The sequence below is a fragment of the Macrotis lagotis genome, chromosome 4 (assembly GCF_037893015.1).
Source record: "Macrotis lagotis isolate mMagLag1 chromosome 4, bilby.v1.9.chrom.fasta, whole genome shotgun sequence".
In the NCBI taxonomy this organism is placed as follows: domain Eukaryota; kingdom Metazoa; phylum Chordata; class Mammalia; order Peramelemorphia; family Peramelidae; genus Macrotis; species Macrotis lagotis.
Window position 1 is genome coordinate 95,892,082 of NC_133661.1, and position 16,757 is coordinate 95,908,838.

Sequence of the window (16,757 nt, forward strand, 5' to 3'; positions counted from 1 at the left end):
AATGGGACATGAAAGGAAGAACTGAAGATTAAACAACCTAAGCTTAAAAAATGAATGGGGAGATGCTAGATAGCACAGTGAATAAAGCACCAGCCCTGGAGTCAGGAGGACCTGAGTTCAAATCTGAGCTCAGACACTTAATCCTTGCTTGGCTGTATGACCTTGGGCAAGTCACTTGACCCTATTATCTTACAAAAAATTAAAAAAAGAATGAATGGGTTAAAGAATAAATTAAAGGAACAATCAATAGTTCATTAAAGAGAATTGAAAATGAGACAACATATCAAACCTATGTAATAGAGCAGAAGCAATAATAAGAGATAAATTTATATCTCTAAATGCTTTACATCAATTAAATAAGCAGGCCAATGAATCGTCTATGCAATTTAAAAAACTAGAAAAATTAAATACAAAATCATCTTTCTTTTATAATAAAACCAATGGAACATTTTAAATCATTAAGAAGAAAACCAAATCACTAGGATTAAAAATGAAAAGTGACTATAATACTAATGAAGATGAAATTAAAGCAATTATAAAGAATTGTTTCATCAAATTATATACCAATAAACTTAACAATTTAAGTAAAATGGAAGAATATTTACAAAAATATAAATTATCTAAATTAGCAGAAGAAGAAATTGAAGATTTAAAGAGATCTATTTTAGAAAAAAGTTGAACAAGCTATATATGAGCTTCCTAACAAAAAAGCACCAAAATCAGATGGATTTACAAGTGAATTTTATCAAACATTTAAAGATCAACTAATTCCAATAGTAAATAAATGATATGGAATAATAAACAAAGAAGGACTCCACCAAATTTCTCTTATAAAATAAATATGATATTTTTGTGCAAACTAGAAAGAGTTAAAGCAGAGAAAAAAATAATAGACCAAATATATTAAGGAATATCATACAAAAAATCCTAAATAAAACATTAGTGAAAAGATTACAACAATCTATTACAAATATTATATATATTATGACAAAGTGGAATTTAAACCAGGAATGCAGGGAAGGTTTAATATAAGAAAAACTATTAACAATTTATTATATCAACAATGAAAGGGAAAAATCACATGATTATATCAATAGATACTGAAAAAAGTTTTTGATAAAGTACAACACTGATTTTTATCATAAACCTAAAAGCATAAGTATTAATGTATTTCCCTTAAATTGATAAAAATAAAAAGACCTAAAACCATCAGCAAACATGTGATGTGAGTAAGCTAGAAGCTGTCCTAGTAAGATGAGGTGTAAGACAATGATGTCCATTGTTACTGACATCATTTAATACTGTATTGGAAATCCCAGCAATAGCAATAAAGGAAGAAAAGGAGAAAGGAGAAATCAGAATAGGAAATGAGACAATAAAACTATCTCTTTTTATGGATGAAATCCCAAAGATTCTATTAAAAAGTTAGTAGAAACTATTAATAATTTTAGCAAGGTAGCAGAATATAAATTCACATCATCAGCATACCTATATATCACAAACAGAACCCTGCAAGAAAAGATAGTAAAAGATACCTCATTTAAAATAACTTTTGACAGCATAAAATTGCTTGAGAGCATACCTCCCAAAACAAGCATAGAAACCATATAAACAAAATTACAAAAACTTTTTATAGAAATAAAATCAGATTTAAATAATTGGAGAGATATTTCATACTCATGGGTAGGCAAGGCCAATATAGTAAAGACAACAGTTTTACCTAAATTTAAATATTCAGTGTTATCTGAATTAAATTATGAAAAAATATTTTACTGAATTACAATAAAACAATAACAATTCATCTGGAAGAACAAAAAGTCAAAATTATAAAGGAACTAATTTTAAAAAATATTAAGCAATGAAGCTTAGCAATACCAAATCTTAAACTATATTATAAGGCTGTAATTATGAATACTATCTGTAATGGCTAAAAAATAGAAAAGCAAATTAGTAGAAAAGAATAGACATAGAATTTACAATAGTAAATTAATATAGTAAACTTGTATTTGACAATTCTAAGGATTTAAATTTGGGGAATAAAAATTCATTATTTGGTAAAAATTATAGGAAAAATGACACCATTTACTAAGATTAAAATCATAATGAATACATGTCCTATATATAAAAAGAGATGTTACTAAAAATTTGAGGAACATGGAATATATAACCTATCAAATTTATGGATAGACAAATAGTTCATGAATAAATGCAAGAGAGAGAGAGAGTAAAAAGGATAATTTTTATTACATTAAATTGAAAAGGTTTCAGACAAATGAAACATAAATAGTTAAGATCAAAAGAAAAGAAGAAAATTGAGAAAAAAATCATATAGACAGATTCTCAGATAAAGGTCTCATCTTAAATAAAGAACTTTTGTCAGATCTATAAGAATATGAGTCATTCCCCAAGTGATAAATGATCAAAGGATATGGAGTCAGTTTTCTGATGAAGAAATCAAAATAATTTATAGTCATATAAAAATGCTCTAAATAAGGGCAGCTAGGTGGCACAGTGGAGGGAATAAAAAAATTTGGACACTAATTCACTTTTGGTGAACTGATCCAAGCCTTTTGGAAAACAATATTTACCTTATACCCTTTGAATATTATCAACAGATAATCACAACTTTATGAATCTTAGATAAAAACTAAGTTTATTTCAAGGAAAATACGCATGTATATGGAACTCAAAGAGTTCACACTCTATACTGAATTTGCATATGGAGAGTACCCTGAGAATTATTAAACTACCTATACCCTTTGACCCAGCAATACCTCTACTATGTCTATTTCCAAAGATGAATAGGGGAAAAAAGAAAAGAACCTATACATTCTAAAGTATTTATCACAACTTTCTTTGTAGTGGTAAAAACTAGAAATTGAAGTGATGCCTGTCAACTGAACAAGTTGATATGATTGTGGTGGAATAATATTATACTATAAGAAATGATGAGTTTGATGATCTTAGGAAAAACATGTAAAAATCTGCATAAAATAACGAAGAGCAAAATTAGCAGAACCAAGAGAATCTTGTATACAGTGATAACAGTATTATTTAAAAAATAAATAATTTTGATGATTTTATTCAGATTAACTACAAAATACATATGAAGAAAGATGCTATCATCTGTATCCTGAAAAAGAACTAATAAATAGAATTATATATAGAACAATATATTTATGCATATTTTTATCTAATGGGAGTCATCTCTAGAATGAGAGGGGAGAAAGAAAATCATATGATAATTATTTATAGCAAGTTGCACAAAATAGATTTGTAGTTTCATGTACAACTATTCTACTATGTATAAAAATTGTTTTATTTCTTAAATTCAGAATAAATAAATTTTTTTAAAAACAATGGTTGAGAACTATCTGCAATGGAGAATACCATCTATATCCAGAGAAAGAGTTGTAGACTTTGAACAAAGAACAAAGACCTTCAAATTAGAAAAAAATTATCTTATTATGTAATTTTGCTATCTCATACTTTATTTTTCTTCCTTAAGGATATGATTTCTCTCTCATCACATTCAACTGAGATCAATGTATGCCATGGAAATAATGTAAAGACTAACTGCCTTCTGTGGGGGTGGGTGGGGGAGGGAAGCAAGAATGGTGGAAAATTGTAAAGCTCAAAATAAATAAAATCTTTCTAAAAAACTAAAAAATAATTGTTGATAGAGTACTTTAATATGTACAAAGTACTCAGTATATGTTATCTCATTTAAATCTCAAAACAAATTTGTCAGCATAATCATATAGATATCCATTTCACATACAACTTAACTATTAAGAATCTGAGACTAGAGTCAAACATAACTCTTCCTGGAGGCAACTAGTAGCACAAGTCCAGAGTTGAAATCCTGACTTAGGCACATAGGAGTTGTATGACAAGGTACAAGCTAGTTAACCTCTTCTTGCCTGGCACAATAGCACCCACATTGCAGGGTTGTTATGAGGATTAATGAGAAAATACTTCAAGGTTCCCATTCTTTTCTTTCCTAATTCAAGTCTAACCTTAATCTATGCCTCTTTGGGACTGAAGATAAGACTCAGCTTTTTATGTAGTGCATCCATCCAGACTAATTCATTGTAGATAGATGTCATTGCTCTCTACAAAAAAAAAGGATACTACAGGACTGGGGTAATCCATGAAAATTCTGACTGTCAGTTGCTTCTGATTCCTATCAGATTATTTGCTAAAACTGGAAAGTAACTGGTTTAGCTCTCTTAGATTTTAATTTGGGGTAGAAAGAGGAATGGAGTAAAAGAGGAATGGGGGGTTACATTCTAATAAGAAAAGAATCCTTCTTGAGTTCATACAAAACCTTTCCACAGGATTCATTGAGGGATCCTTTTAGTGAACAGTTTACTCCAGTGATTGAGACACCAAGAAGGTACCTTACCAGGGTCTGTGAAGGGTTTCCATCAGAAGAGCTCCATAAAAAGCTAGAATTAGACAGAAATCTCAGGAAGTCATCTGGCTGATCAGCAAACGTTTGAGGCACTGGGATGATGGGAATCCAAATCCAGTTTGTTTCATTCAGAGTAGCAAATACATGGCTACATTCTCAGTGACTTGGGTCTATGCTTGCTACCCCTCTATACGTGAGTTTTCTTGCATTATAGGGGAAGACTCTCCCTTTATCAAATTATAAGCCCTCTATTTATGGAGCTGGCATATCCCCAAGGTGGCTAATGAGGCAAATTCTTAGTTGGAGCAAGGCGAGTCTCTGCTTAGGGATAAAGGTAATAAGACCCAATTGGAAGGAGAACAAATATAGCCTGTAAATGCAGGTTAGGTTGGTAGAAAGCTGAAACAATGACAGCCAAGAATATGGGAATATGAGAGCAAACTATTGATAAAAGTAGATTCTGCAGTCAAGAAGTCAGTCCTAGAATAGGAGGAGAAAACAAGAGACAGAGTAATGGATAAGGTACTGAACCCATAGACCTAGATTCAAATTCTGCCTCAGATATTTAGTAGCCATATGACCTTGGATAACTCACTTGCTTCTCTGTGTCTCTTTCCTCATCTATAAAATGGTAGATGTAAAACTAATTGGCTTAGCAAATTCCATTTATTAAACTCTTATTACGTGCTTATTAAGGACTGGAGATACAAATACAAACAAAAAGACAGTCCTTGCTCTAAGGAGCTTATATTTCAATGGAGAGAAGACAACACACAAAGATGTCAGAAGCAGAGTCTTGTGGGGAATGAGAGTTGACCAGCCTGGCCCCTTCTGAAAAATGGAGAGCTTGGGACAACCCAGCTGGCTGGTATAACAGAAGGATGTTTCAGGTTGAGAAGGCTCCAGAGAATGAGGGAAGTCCCAGGATGAGATAGCAACGGAGTCATAGTATATAAGTCCAGAAAGTCAGGAACAGACATATTTACTTACAATCTTCTTTTTTTATGACTATACTCACATTCCCAGAGCCTGTTTCTTTCATAATCTAAAGATGGATCCACTGTGCCCATTTCTCCATTTATTGGGCCATGGTTTTGCAAGGGGACTCTAAGTTCAGTCAATTTCAAGTACACTGAATGCTAGAGTTGATCTAACCAAGGGCTAAAGTTAAGGAAAATTCTTTAAACTGGATTATTTTCACTAACTGCCACAAGAGGGAACTCTAAGGATGGATCATTGGAAATACTGATGAATCAGATTTCCATTTTGGTATTAAATAGAAGCTGTAATGAGGAAGAATAATATCTCTAGTGAAAGAATACTTTTGTTTTTTATGTCCTAAAATAGATGGAAGAAATGTTCAAAGTTCAGGATAAGCCATGAATATGACTCATAAAGTAAAAAATAATAGAATATATGAATGGCTAAGCTTTTTCACCAAAATTGAGCATTTCTGATAGATGAAATGAGGTGACCACGCCTTCAAAAGACCTACTTGACACTCAAGGAGAGACAGTCTTACAATATTTTGAGGGAGACCTCTTAGTCCCAAATCTAGCCATCTTCTTTAATATTATAGGGGACAATGGATGACATTGATAACCTTAAAAAAATTAGAAGTCACAAGTTTTAATGTCAATTTCTTTTTACACCTAGCAATCCCTATACATGTATATATGTAGTTTCAATTCTTGGAATGTACTCTTCCCTTACCTCCTCTGACTTTAATAATCCCTTGTTTCTTTCAAATTACAACTCAGGTGCTTTCCTGACCTTTCCCTTCTGTCCTTCGTCCCAGTTAGTAGCATTCTCTCCAATTATTCTATTGCTCTGTATCTATTTCCTATTTATTTGTGCACAAGTTGAATCCCCACCCAAGAGAATGCAAATTTAAGGTCAGAGATTGTTGCTTTTGAATCCCTGGTAGATAAAAGACTGCCTTAAATATAATTTGTAGTTAATAAATATTTTGTTGAACTGAATCATTCCTATCATTTTTATCATCATTATTATATTATTGAAGAATATTTTTTCAGGTTCTAAAGTAGAGAGATGATGATTGTAAAGAAATAGAATTATGTAAGATTTCATGCAATATTTGAGTCTTTGTATCATTGTTTTATTTTATTTTGTTTTGTTTTGTTTTGATTTAAGTTGATAAATGATCTGGTAGAGATTTTCAGCAGTAATTCTCCAGGGTGGGGACTTTCTGGGTTCAACATTCAGTACAAATCAACTTTGGGAGTTCAAGGTGTAAGACAAGTGAAAAAAATTTACTTTAAAGGTTATTCACTCTGCTCATGAGACTGGAGCTATGGAAAAATGTTTAAAAACTGAAGTATCTCAGGCATTAGCTTTTGCTTTTAAAAAGAATCTTTCTGCAGATCCAGTTAGTCCAGGCATGTGAAAACCTGATTCCTGGTGTTCCCTTCCCTCTGGAAGAAAAGCTTTATTTGAATGAAAAGGTTTAGGTTTGCCTTTCTGCCATCTACTATGGCCTTCAGTTAACCGAAAATAATGGATTTTCTGAACCACTTTGGGCTAAACCAAACAGCATAACTAGATGCTCTCCATATGATCTTATACCTCCTTATCCATCCCAAGAAGAAGATGTTAAATTCAGAAGTTGGTAGAATTATCTGGCTCTATGACAGTCTCTGAGGGCCTTGGACCTCCATGCATAGAGATCATGACAGTATCTTTACTTCCATTTCATAAGAAGACCCAGAGATTAGCAATTTATAGAAGATAGTTAAAAACTACATGTTAGATGATGCAAATGCTATTCTTTCAGTAAACCGGTATAAGGCAACAACAAACTATGAAGTATTTAGATGCTTGGTAGCAATGGAGGAATGGAGGATTGAGAAGCAGTTCCATCTTCTCAAATCAAATAGAAGAGGGACTGATTCTCTACAATTAAGGAGGTCCATCCAATATTCATCTTCTCAGATGTTGATAGTATCAAATCCCAGAAACCTACAGATCTTCTTTAAAGGGATCCACCATTCAATAGAGATCAGTCTAAAAATCCAAACAGCAAAAACTATGATGGATGAAATCCTATTGCCCATATGAGATGCAGGCAAAAAGACAGCCCAGTGACATATTCCAATCAATACACAGGTCATAAGACAATTCATCTGGTATGCCTAGCTTTAGAATTGAATAAGAAAGCAGGTTAGGTTGAATTTAGGAAATTGTACTGTATTTTCAGTGTTTCCAACTTATTTTTCTCTTTATCTCTCACACATACACAAAAGTTATTTTTAATACATCAATATTTCTCTAGTTGTGTGATATGACTATGGAGTACTGTAATTGCCAAAGAATAAGATTCAGTGAAATTGTGGTTGACCCAGAGAGCATGGTGAATGTAAATAATTGACAGCAGTGTCAGCTTGCATGTAAGAAATATAAAAAGGTTATCATGGAGGAAATGAATGGTGAGAAAAGAATTGCAAAGGATAATAGACAGAAAACTTGAGTGCTGTGACATATTAAAAGACCTTTAGAGGTTTAAGCTAAAAATAGATCTGACCACTCTGAAAAATGATTTGGAATTATGTGATGAAAATGACTTTCTAACTTGGAGATTCCACTCCTAGATACAGAATGTCAAAGAGATCAATGACAAATAAATGCCACCTACACCAAAATATTTATAACAATTTTTTTTTTAGTAGCAAAGAATTGGAGAAGGAAGAGCTAAGCAAGTTGTCCTTTAACATAATGAGTGCTACATACAAATATAAGAAACAATAAATTTGTTGCATAAAGGGAAGTATGGAAAGAGTGATATAAACTGATGAAAAGTGAAGGAAACAGAACCAGGAAAACAATGTACACAATGACTACAACAAAGTAAATAAAACAATCTAAACTAAATCTGTTGTTGAGAGGTGTGCAGTTCTTCATGATCCCATTTTGTAGTGATTTGCCATTTCCTTCTCCAGATGGGAAAAACTGAGGCAAAACAGGTCTAAGCAACTTGTCCCAGGGTCACACAGCATGTAAGTATCTGAGGATGGATTTGAACTCAGATTCCAAGCCCCATACTCTAACTACTGTGCCACCTGACTGCCCAAGCTGAATACTATGAAATTGTAATCAACCAAACTTGACCCCCAGGAAAAAGTTACTAAAATTAATCTGGTTTTTTAATTACATTTTAATTTCCATATTCCCATTCCTGCCTCCCTGATCCACTGTTGAGGAATAGAAATACAAACATATATAGTTAAGCAAACAAATTCCCATATTAGCCATGGACCCTCAAAAAAATTTCTCAATTTGCATTCTTGAGTCCGTCATCTCTATCAGGATTTGATTTTAATCTTTAGTCCTTCAGAATTATGATTGTGTTAATTGGAGTTTCAAGGTTTTTCAAAATTGTTTTTATAATACTGTTATTATTGTAGAAGTTATACTCCTTATTTTTCTCACTGCATTCTGCATCATTTCATATAAGTTTTCCATGGTTTCTTATAGCACATCATATAATATATATATATTATATATAAAATATACTATATTCATACTATAACTTATTCAGCCATTTATGCAATTGATAAGCACCTCCTCAGCTTCCTATTCATTTTTACCACAAAAAGAGCTGCTCTAAATATGTTTGTAAATAATGAAAATATTTATATCATCTTTTTCCTCTTTGATCTTTTTGAGGTATAGATTCAGTAGTGGTCTTACTGAGTCAAAAGATATATGCACAGTTTAGTAGCTTTGGAGACATAATTCCAAATTTCTTTCTAGTATGGTTGAAATAGTTCACAGCTTCACTAATAGTATGTTAATATACCTGCTTTCCCTCAGAAATTGTCATTTTTATTTTTTGTCAACTTTGCCAGACTGATAGCTATGAAGTGGACCTTTACTCCCTGGTTTCTTTAAAGAGGTAGGAGATAATAAAGGTGAGTTATTTTTGTTGAACTGATTTTTCCCCTTTTTATTTATCAGGGCTGGCTCTTTGAGAGGTGCAATGTAAAGAATACATTGGGCACTATAGGTCAAGTAAAGACAAAATGTATCAATTTTTTAAAAATGAGTCCTAGAAAAAGACTTCTAGAAAATTGACTTGATATTTATTTTTGGCAAGGCAATGGGGTTAAGTGACTAGTCCAAGGTCACACAGTAACTATCAGTTGTCTGAGATCAGATTTGAGCTCCCATCCTTCTAACTCCAAAGCCAGTGCTCTATCCATTGTACTACCTACTGGTCCCAAATTGATATTTTTGAAGGATGCTCTGGGCTGGACCTGACCCAGGCAAGTCTCCCATTAGTTCATGTTCAATAATAAAAGTTAACACTTGTAAGTCATCCAGCAGTTAGCAAAAGGAGATTTGCTTAGCCATAACATAAGAATATTTAACAAGGATAAGCATTGAAGAACTGGAGATAATTTAACTGGAAAGTCTCCTTTATCTGAATTGTCCATCATTTTGCCCTAGCCAAGAGTTCAGAGCTCCTCAGAGTTATTTTGTTCCCTGAGCAAACCCAAAACTAACCTAATCATTTTGGGATCAGAAATTAGGCTATGACTCTCACCATAAAGCACTTTTAGGATGACATGACTGAGAATGACATGGAGGAGCAGCTAGGTGGCTCAGGGGATAGAGCACTGGCCTTGGAGTCAAGAGAACCTGAGTTCAAATTTGACCTCAGACACATAATAATTGCCTAGCTGCGTAACCTCGGGCAAGTCACTTAACCCTATTGGCCTTTAAATAAAATTAAAAAACAAAACAAAGAGAATGACATGGAATTCATGTGTTGCAATCTGTTTGGGAGAAGGGAATACCCATACTGTTGAGCTCATCAATGCATTAAAGTCATAATTTTGTTCAGTAGATAAAGCAGGCTACCTCCTCCCTATTTTGTAGATAAAAAAGTTAAAGAAACAAAGTGAACTCAATTAGAGATTATACAGAAGGGCAATTCCAAAATTCCAACAGACCTCCTGTGTTCATGAAAATTAGTTTAGCCTGCAGAGTTTACTAAATAAATACTGATCTTTTTTGTCTACGAGCAGACACACACATAATAAATATGACATAAGTTTAGTTTATTACATCTACATTGTTTACAACTCTGATCAAAGACTCTTGTTATTGGCTCTGTCCAACTTGATGGTCATTTGTGTTCTCTGGGAAGTCAGTTTGATCTATCAAGTTCATCTTTTATGTTGAAATCAAGATGAGATCCCAGATTTAGGTCTGAAAGAAACTTCAAAGGTCATTTAATTTAAGCCCACCTCATTTTATAAATGAGGAATTCAAGTTCACAAAGTTTGAATGATGTCCAAGATCCACAGATCTGGTTGATATTTTTTCCAAGCTTTTTTGTCCCTCAAAATACCTGGAACTGCAAGAAGTTTAAGGATCATGTAATAGTCTAGATTCCTGCTTTCAGATAGATTAAGCATTATTATTACCATTTAATAGATGATCTATGTATGCTACTGAATGTTACAAAGGTTAAATAACTTCTGCTAGGTCATGGAAAATAAGGGTGTCATACTTTGGGACAATCTGTTTTTTCTAGCCTAGTCTTTTGCTGTTTAACAATCTTTTCCCTAGTTATATTCTCTCTTTTCTGCCTTACCTTTCTCTGAGATGCCCTTTTTCTACTCCTACCCCACTCCTTTCCCAAAATCTTCTGTTCCCGGTTAGAAACTTCCAGCTTCCTTTCTGGTTTCACTCTACCCATGAAGCTAAAGAAACCAATCAGACCTAACCTAAAGACCATTGTTCTTTAAGGCTCCTTGATTATAGTCCTGATTTTATCCCTTTCCTTCCCAATCACTACTCCCTCTCTGGAGGGCTCAGTCTCTTTCCCTGAGTTAGGAAGTTGGTAGGCTGACCTAGATTGGACATGTCAATCCTGTTTCCATTGTGAAGATGGGAAGTGTGAGAACAACAATTCTAGTCCTTGATAACCCTTCCATTGAGAATCCCCAGTTAAGACATGTTTGGGGTTGATTTCTTTTTCCTTTCAGGTCTTTCCTTGAACATAGCAAATAGAATATAACCTGTTAGTGGCAACACTAATCAACTCCTCTAATTCTTCTGCAAAGTCCCTTAAATCTCAGCATGGACCTTGACAAATGAATTCCATTAAGCATGGTAGTATGGAAGAAAGAAACCTAAATCAAGAGGGTACTCATTTACATTGCCTTTGGACAAGTCACTTTGCTTCTGTAGGTCTTGTTTACTCTTCTGTAAATTGAAGAGGTTGAATCAAATCATCTCTAAGGTCCCTCTTGGTCCTGAAATCCTTGGATTCAGTTATACCACTTTCCAAAAGAAGAAAAAGAAAAGAAAAAATAGAGACTTCAAGGAAGAGCTCAAAAGAACAAAGATTTGGAGCTGGAAGGGACCTTAGAGGTTGAGGAAAACCCTTCATTTTGTTAATGATAGAAATGGCAGTTCTTTGAAATTAAATGATTCACACACAGGTAAAACAACAAGTAAGTGTCTAAAGTGGGATTTAACTCCAGATATTCCTGATTCCAAGTTCAGTTCTGCATCCACTGGGACACACTGTCACATTCTCCGAGGTCTAAGGATTATGTGGAATGTCAAGAAATTCTGTGGCTGGGGAGGTAATAAATAAGCTTTATTTTCCATTTATCTTAACATCTAACTCTAACAATGTCTTGATCTTGAAGAAAATATAAAAGAATTGGCACATCAAAGAGACAGTGTAAATGAACAAGGAGGTAGAGCTTCCTACGCAGAGAGGCCTACCATGCTTTGTGCCCGTGCCTTGGCTCTGTACAACCAGTGCCATGAAATGGCAGAGATGGATACATTTCAGGGACAGGCTTCCACTTGTAATGTAGTTAGTGGTAAATAGCATTTTGGAGAGCTGGGAAGCATTCCGCCAAGTAATTTGTTTTTTAAATAGCTATGTGAGTTTGTCTACAGTGTGATTTCCATTCCGCTAGAGCAGAAGGTGGTGTTTCTTTTGTTTATAGTATTAGTGTTATATTATTGTTGATCTCATTGTTCCTATTTGTGACATGTTTACCCCAGTGGGACAGTCATTGTAGAAGGCAAGTTGGAAGCCAATCTACACACCAAATATGCAGAAGTAAAGAAAAAGGCTCCAATTTCTCCTGCAGAGTGCATATTACTCCTCACTTGGATTGTTAAATTCTAATTATAGGCTGTTGATCTCCTTTAGAACCATTTATAAGCCTAAACACAGTTCTGCAAGGTCCTTTGCTGATAGGTGTGTTCAATGCCCATTGTTGTGTAAATGCTACATTTGGGGCCTAGGATACTTTGGCTTTCTCCAGGAGAGCTTTAGAGAAAATGGGCTAAGTATGACTAAGGACAGAGGTAGGCAAGAAGGGTTCATCCTCCTCTTGACACGTGGTTATTGTAGGATTGTTGGTAGCCCCAGGAATATAGCAGCTCTGAAGGTGATGACTAAGAACAAGCTGACTTGTGAAGCTACTTAGTGTTAATTTATTAATCCTAGGATTTTAGTTCAATTGATAGAGAAGGAGACTGAGACTCAAAAGGGATTTCCCCAAGGTCACACTGTCACTGAGAATGGACAGGAATCCAGGTCTCCTGACTCCCCTCCAAATACTCTTACTGCATTAAGGCCTCAGTGAGTTGCTAGGTATTCACTTTCTAGAATGAAACAGTGACATGATAATTATCCTGTTCAGAGGCCCAATCTCCTAAAAGAGGTGAGACCAAAAATGCTCAATAAGCCTTCTTTAGGAGAAACTCAATAATTTTACCAGCACCATCAATTAACCAGAATTTAGCTTCCCTTTATGGAGTCAAATGACATTAAAATGAGCTAATATCAAGGATGTAACAGAAAAATCTAAATTCTAGGGTATGTCCTGAAATTAGTCAGTATTCAGACCAGTCACTTTCATGGCTACAGTTATGGTGGGTCACATTCAGAGTCATGGATTTAGGGGACTAAATGATTCTGAATCATATACTCATAAAACTGTGGAATTGGAAGAAGTGGTAGAAATCATTCAGTCCACATTCCACACTCCTTTCATTTCTTAGATAAAGAAACAAGCCCAGAGTGAGAGAGCAAACAAAATCCAGTATCCAACACCAAGAAGCTTATTAGTATGCAACATTTATACTGATAAGTAAGTATAAGGAAATGAGGAGAGAGAGTGAGAGCAGATGGGATGCAATTAATAAGGAAAAGCTTCCTTGAGAAAGTAAGCTAAGTACCTGAATATGCATTGAAGGAAATCAAGGATCCTAAGAGATGAAGGAGAGGACAGAGTGATTTACTAGTAAACCTATACAAAGCCATTGAGGTAGGAGATGGAATAGTAAATTTAGAGAACAAGAAATAAGCTATTTTGGTTGGCTAGGATGTAGAGTAAGTGAAAGGAAGTAATATGAAATAAGTCTGAAAAGAGGCCTTCCTGAGGTAGATTGTAAAAGGCTTTAAATACTAGGTGAAAGGGTTATATTTTAGCATAATGACAATAGGGAACCACTTCACTGAAGTTTTTTTGTTTTGTTTTGTTTTGTTTTGTTGTGTTGTGTTATTTTTTTTGCAAAAAAAGATACAATCAGCATTATACTTTAAGATTTTCAGCAACTATGTATAGGATAGACTGTATAAGGATAAGATTGAAAGCAAGAAGACAAAATAGGAGGCTATTTTATTCATTTAAAGGAGTGTTGGTTAGCTGAATTAGAGTGATTACAAAAGCAAAGGAGATATTTGAAAGATTTTGTGGAGGTAGAATCAAAAGACTGATAACTGATTGAATAAGGGAATGAGAGATGGAAGAGTTGAGGATGATCCCTAGACTATAAATCTGGTGCCTGGTAGGATGGCAGTATCCTTAACAGAAATAGGGATATTTGGAATACAAGTATGTTGGGGAACAGAGAGAGAGATAAAGAGTTTGGGGTTTGAACATATTGAATTTTAAATATCTGAACATTTAGGTTTTAGTTTCCAGCTGATAGTCTATGATGCATGATTAGAGCTTAGAAGGGAAGTTAAGGCTAGATTAAAAGATTTAAGAGTAATTTGCATTGAGATAATAATTGAATTTATAGGAGCTGATGAGAGGAGCAGAAAAAAGATTCAACAACAAAAGCCTTGGTGGATATCAAATGAGACAAGTAGGTAGAGAACTAGGAAAGAGAAGAGTACAAAAAACAGGGGGAGGACAGAGTATAGGGTTAGAATGTGATCAAAAGTGCCAAAAGTTGTGGAGGGTTGGTTTGGAAGAGTGAGCAAACCACTTAATCTCTTGATGTCTTAGACAATTCTTGTAGAATATAACTGCAGAACAGATGTCCATTAACATTGATAGAGTGGTTTTCATTAAAGGGAGTTTTTGATATCAGTGAAATAACAGATCCAGTTTCTACTTCCCACCTCTACTCACCATCCCCCAAAATTTCAAGAGACAAAAAGGATAATCTCCTTTGCCCATAGTAGGTACTAAATAAATGTTTGTTTAATTGAAGTTAATTTTAGAGATGGAAGGGTCCTTGACTTGCATCTGTTCAAGACTTTCACTTTTGTAGATAAACAATGATACGACTGGTATGAAAACCAAAACTGTCTGTCCCTCAGTTCACTGATCTTCCACTACTGCATGCTTTCTCACTAACAGCAAGCAATCAGTAGTCTTCGGTGCTTGCTAAACTGGAAAGTGTACTAATGCAGTTTCCAAAGCTTTTTCTTCAGAGTTGAAACAAGAAAGAATTTCTGTCTAGCTCTCATTTAACCAGAACTCTAATACATTGTAGTAGAATGTGGTTTTGCTTGAGAGGGGATATTGTAAATGCAAACTTAAGTTCCATCCAGCATTAGTTATCATCCCATAAATGTTTTCCAGAGAGGTTAAAAAGTATTGGGGATTTCATAAGAGTTCTTGCCTGTTAGTCGACAAGCAGTTATTGTTAATTTTGTTAAATATTGGGGATACAAAGAAAGGTAAAAATATGATTTCTGATCTTTAAAGTGCTCCTATTTTAATGGGAGAAACAATACAGCACACTTCTGCAGTGTGAGTGGAAGGCAATCTTAGAGGAAAGGGCCAAGAATTAGGAACAGTCTCTTGCAGAAGGGGAGATTTGGACTGAATCTTAAAGGAAGCTAGGCAAGGCAGGAAGGAGGTGGAAGTGAGAGAGGGGATTCCAGGGGAAGATATCGACTGGCTAACAGGTTGCCATGTCTCCTGTTCCAGACACAGTGAGTGGGTCACCATAAGTTTTCTAGAGGATTACAATGCTCTGGAGAGCAGTTAACCCTGTCCTAGACCTGATCAAACTTTAAGTTCTAAACTATTATTTTAAATTATATTATAATTGGTGGAAGATAAAGGGGTAATAATCATGAGGAAACTGGGAGTATTATTTCCTGAGTTTCAGGTTTTCCTTTTGATTTAACTATGAATTAGGAAGAAAGGTCAAAAGAAGAAAAAGAGGGGGAGGACTGGAAAGATAACGGATTTTTAAAAAATATACAAATAATGATAATTTGCATTTATATAGCATGTCACATTTTATTGTCCTCTCCACCTCACTTCCTTTTTAGCTTTGCCAAGATTCATTTAGTTTCCTCCCCCCTCCTTTGCCCATCTCAAATTGGGAAAATACTCAGCCCTTGCTCAAGTTGTACGGGGTTGGATTAATAGCCATAAATTGAAGTCAGACATGTCTATTATCTGAAATCAATGACTTTTAATCAGTGAGGAATCTTTGTAGCAGGTATTGTGGGGCCAGTTTTCCCAGGAGTGACTCTGGATATCTCGATGGAGCCCTGAGTCCATCTTGGGTGACTCTCCTTAGACCAGAGTGGACTCTGCTTGTTCAGAATGGGGAGGTTACCCAAAAGGAGGAAAAATGGCACAGGGGGTTTTGGCCAAAACGAAAACCACTCTGGAGGATGAATTCCAGGCTTCTGCCACAAGAGGGAGCTGAGCCCCCAGCTTGGGCAGTGGGCTGTGAGCTGGAGAAATGGACAGTCTCAGATGCTTGCAGGCCCCAACGCTGCTGTGGCGGACAGACTGGGGACCTGCTCCGAATTATTCTCGTTGAATTGCACATACCGAATTGGTCCTACAACCTCAAGTCTTTCAAAAGACTCTGAAGACTGGGGTGGAGTGGGGGAATTAGGAAGAAAGGGAGGAGAGGAGGGAGAAGAGGAAGAGAAAGGGAAGGGAGGAGAAGTTGGGAACCCAGATGTTTGGCATTGGTGGATGGGAGAGGTCATTGAACTAGTCTGGGACATTGGAGAGAAATTCCAGAAACTCAAGTCCCAGGTAGAGATGGGCACACATGAATTGAGAATGGTGCT

At 35.0% G+C, this 16,757-nt stretch overlaps 1 protein-coding gene across 1 annotated transcript in view; it reads right to left on the reverse strand.

Annotated features, from left to right (window-relative positions):
* The window catches only part of KCNK18 (potassium two pore domain channel subfamily K member 18), a 65,171-nt gene extending 48,664 nt beyond the window's left edge, over positions 1 to 16,507 (reverse strand). The window contains 1 exon segment of the mRNA XM_074236201.1: positions 16,289 to 16,507. Coding sequence (XP_074092302.1) covers positions 16,289 to 16,507 — 219 coding nt within the window.
* Positions 16,508 to 16,757: the final 250 nt, after the last annotated feature.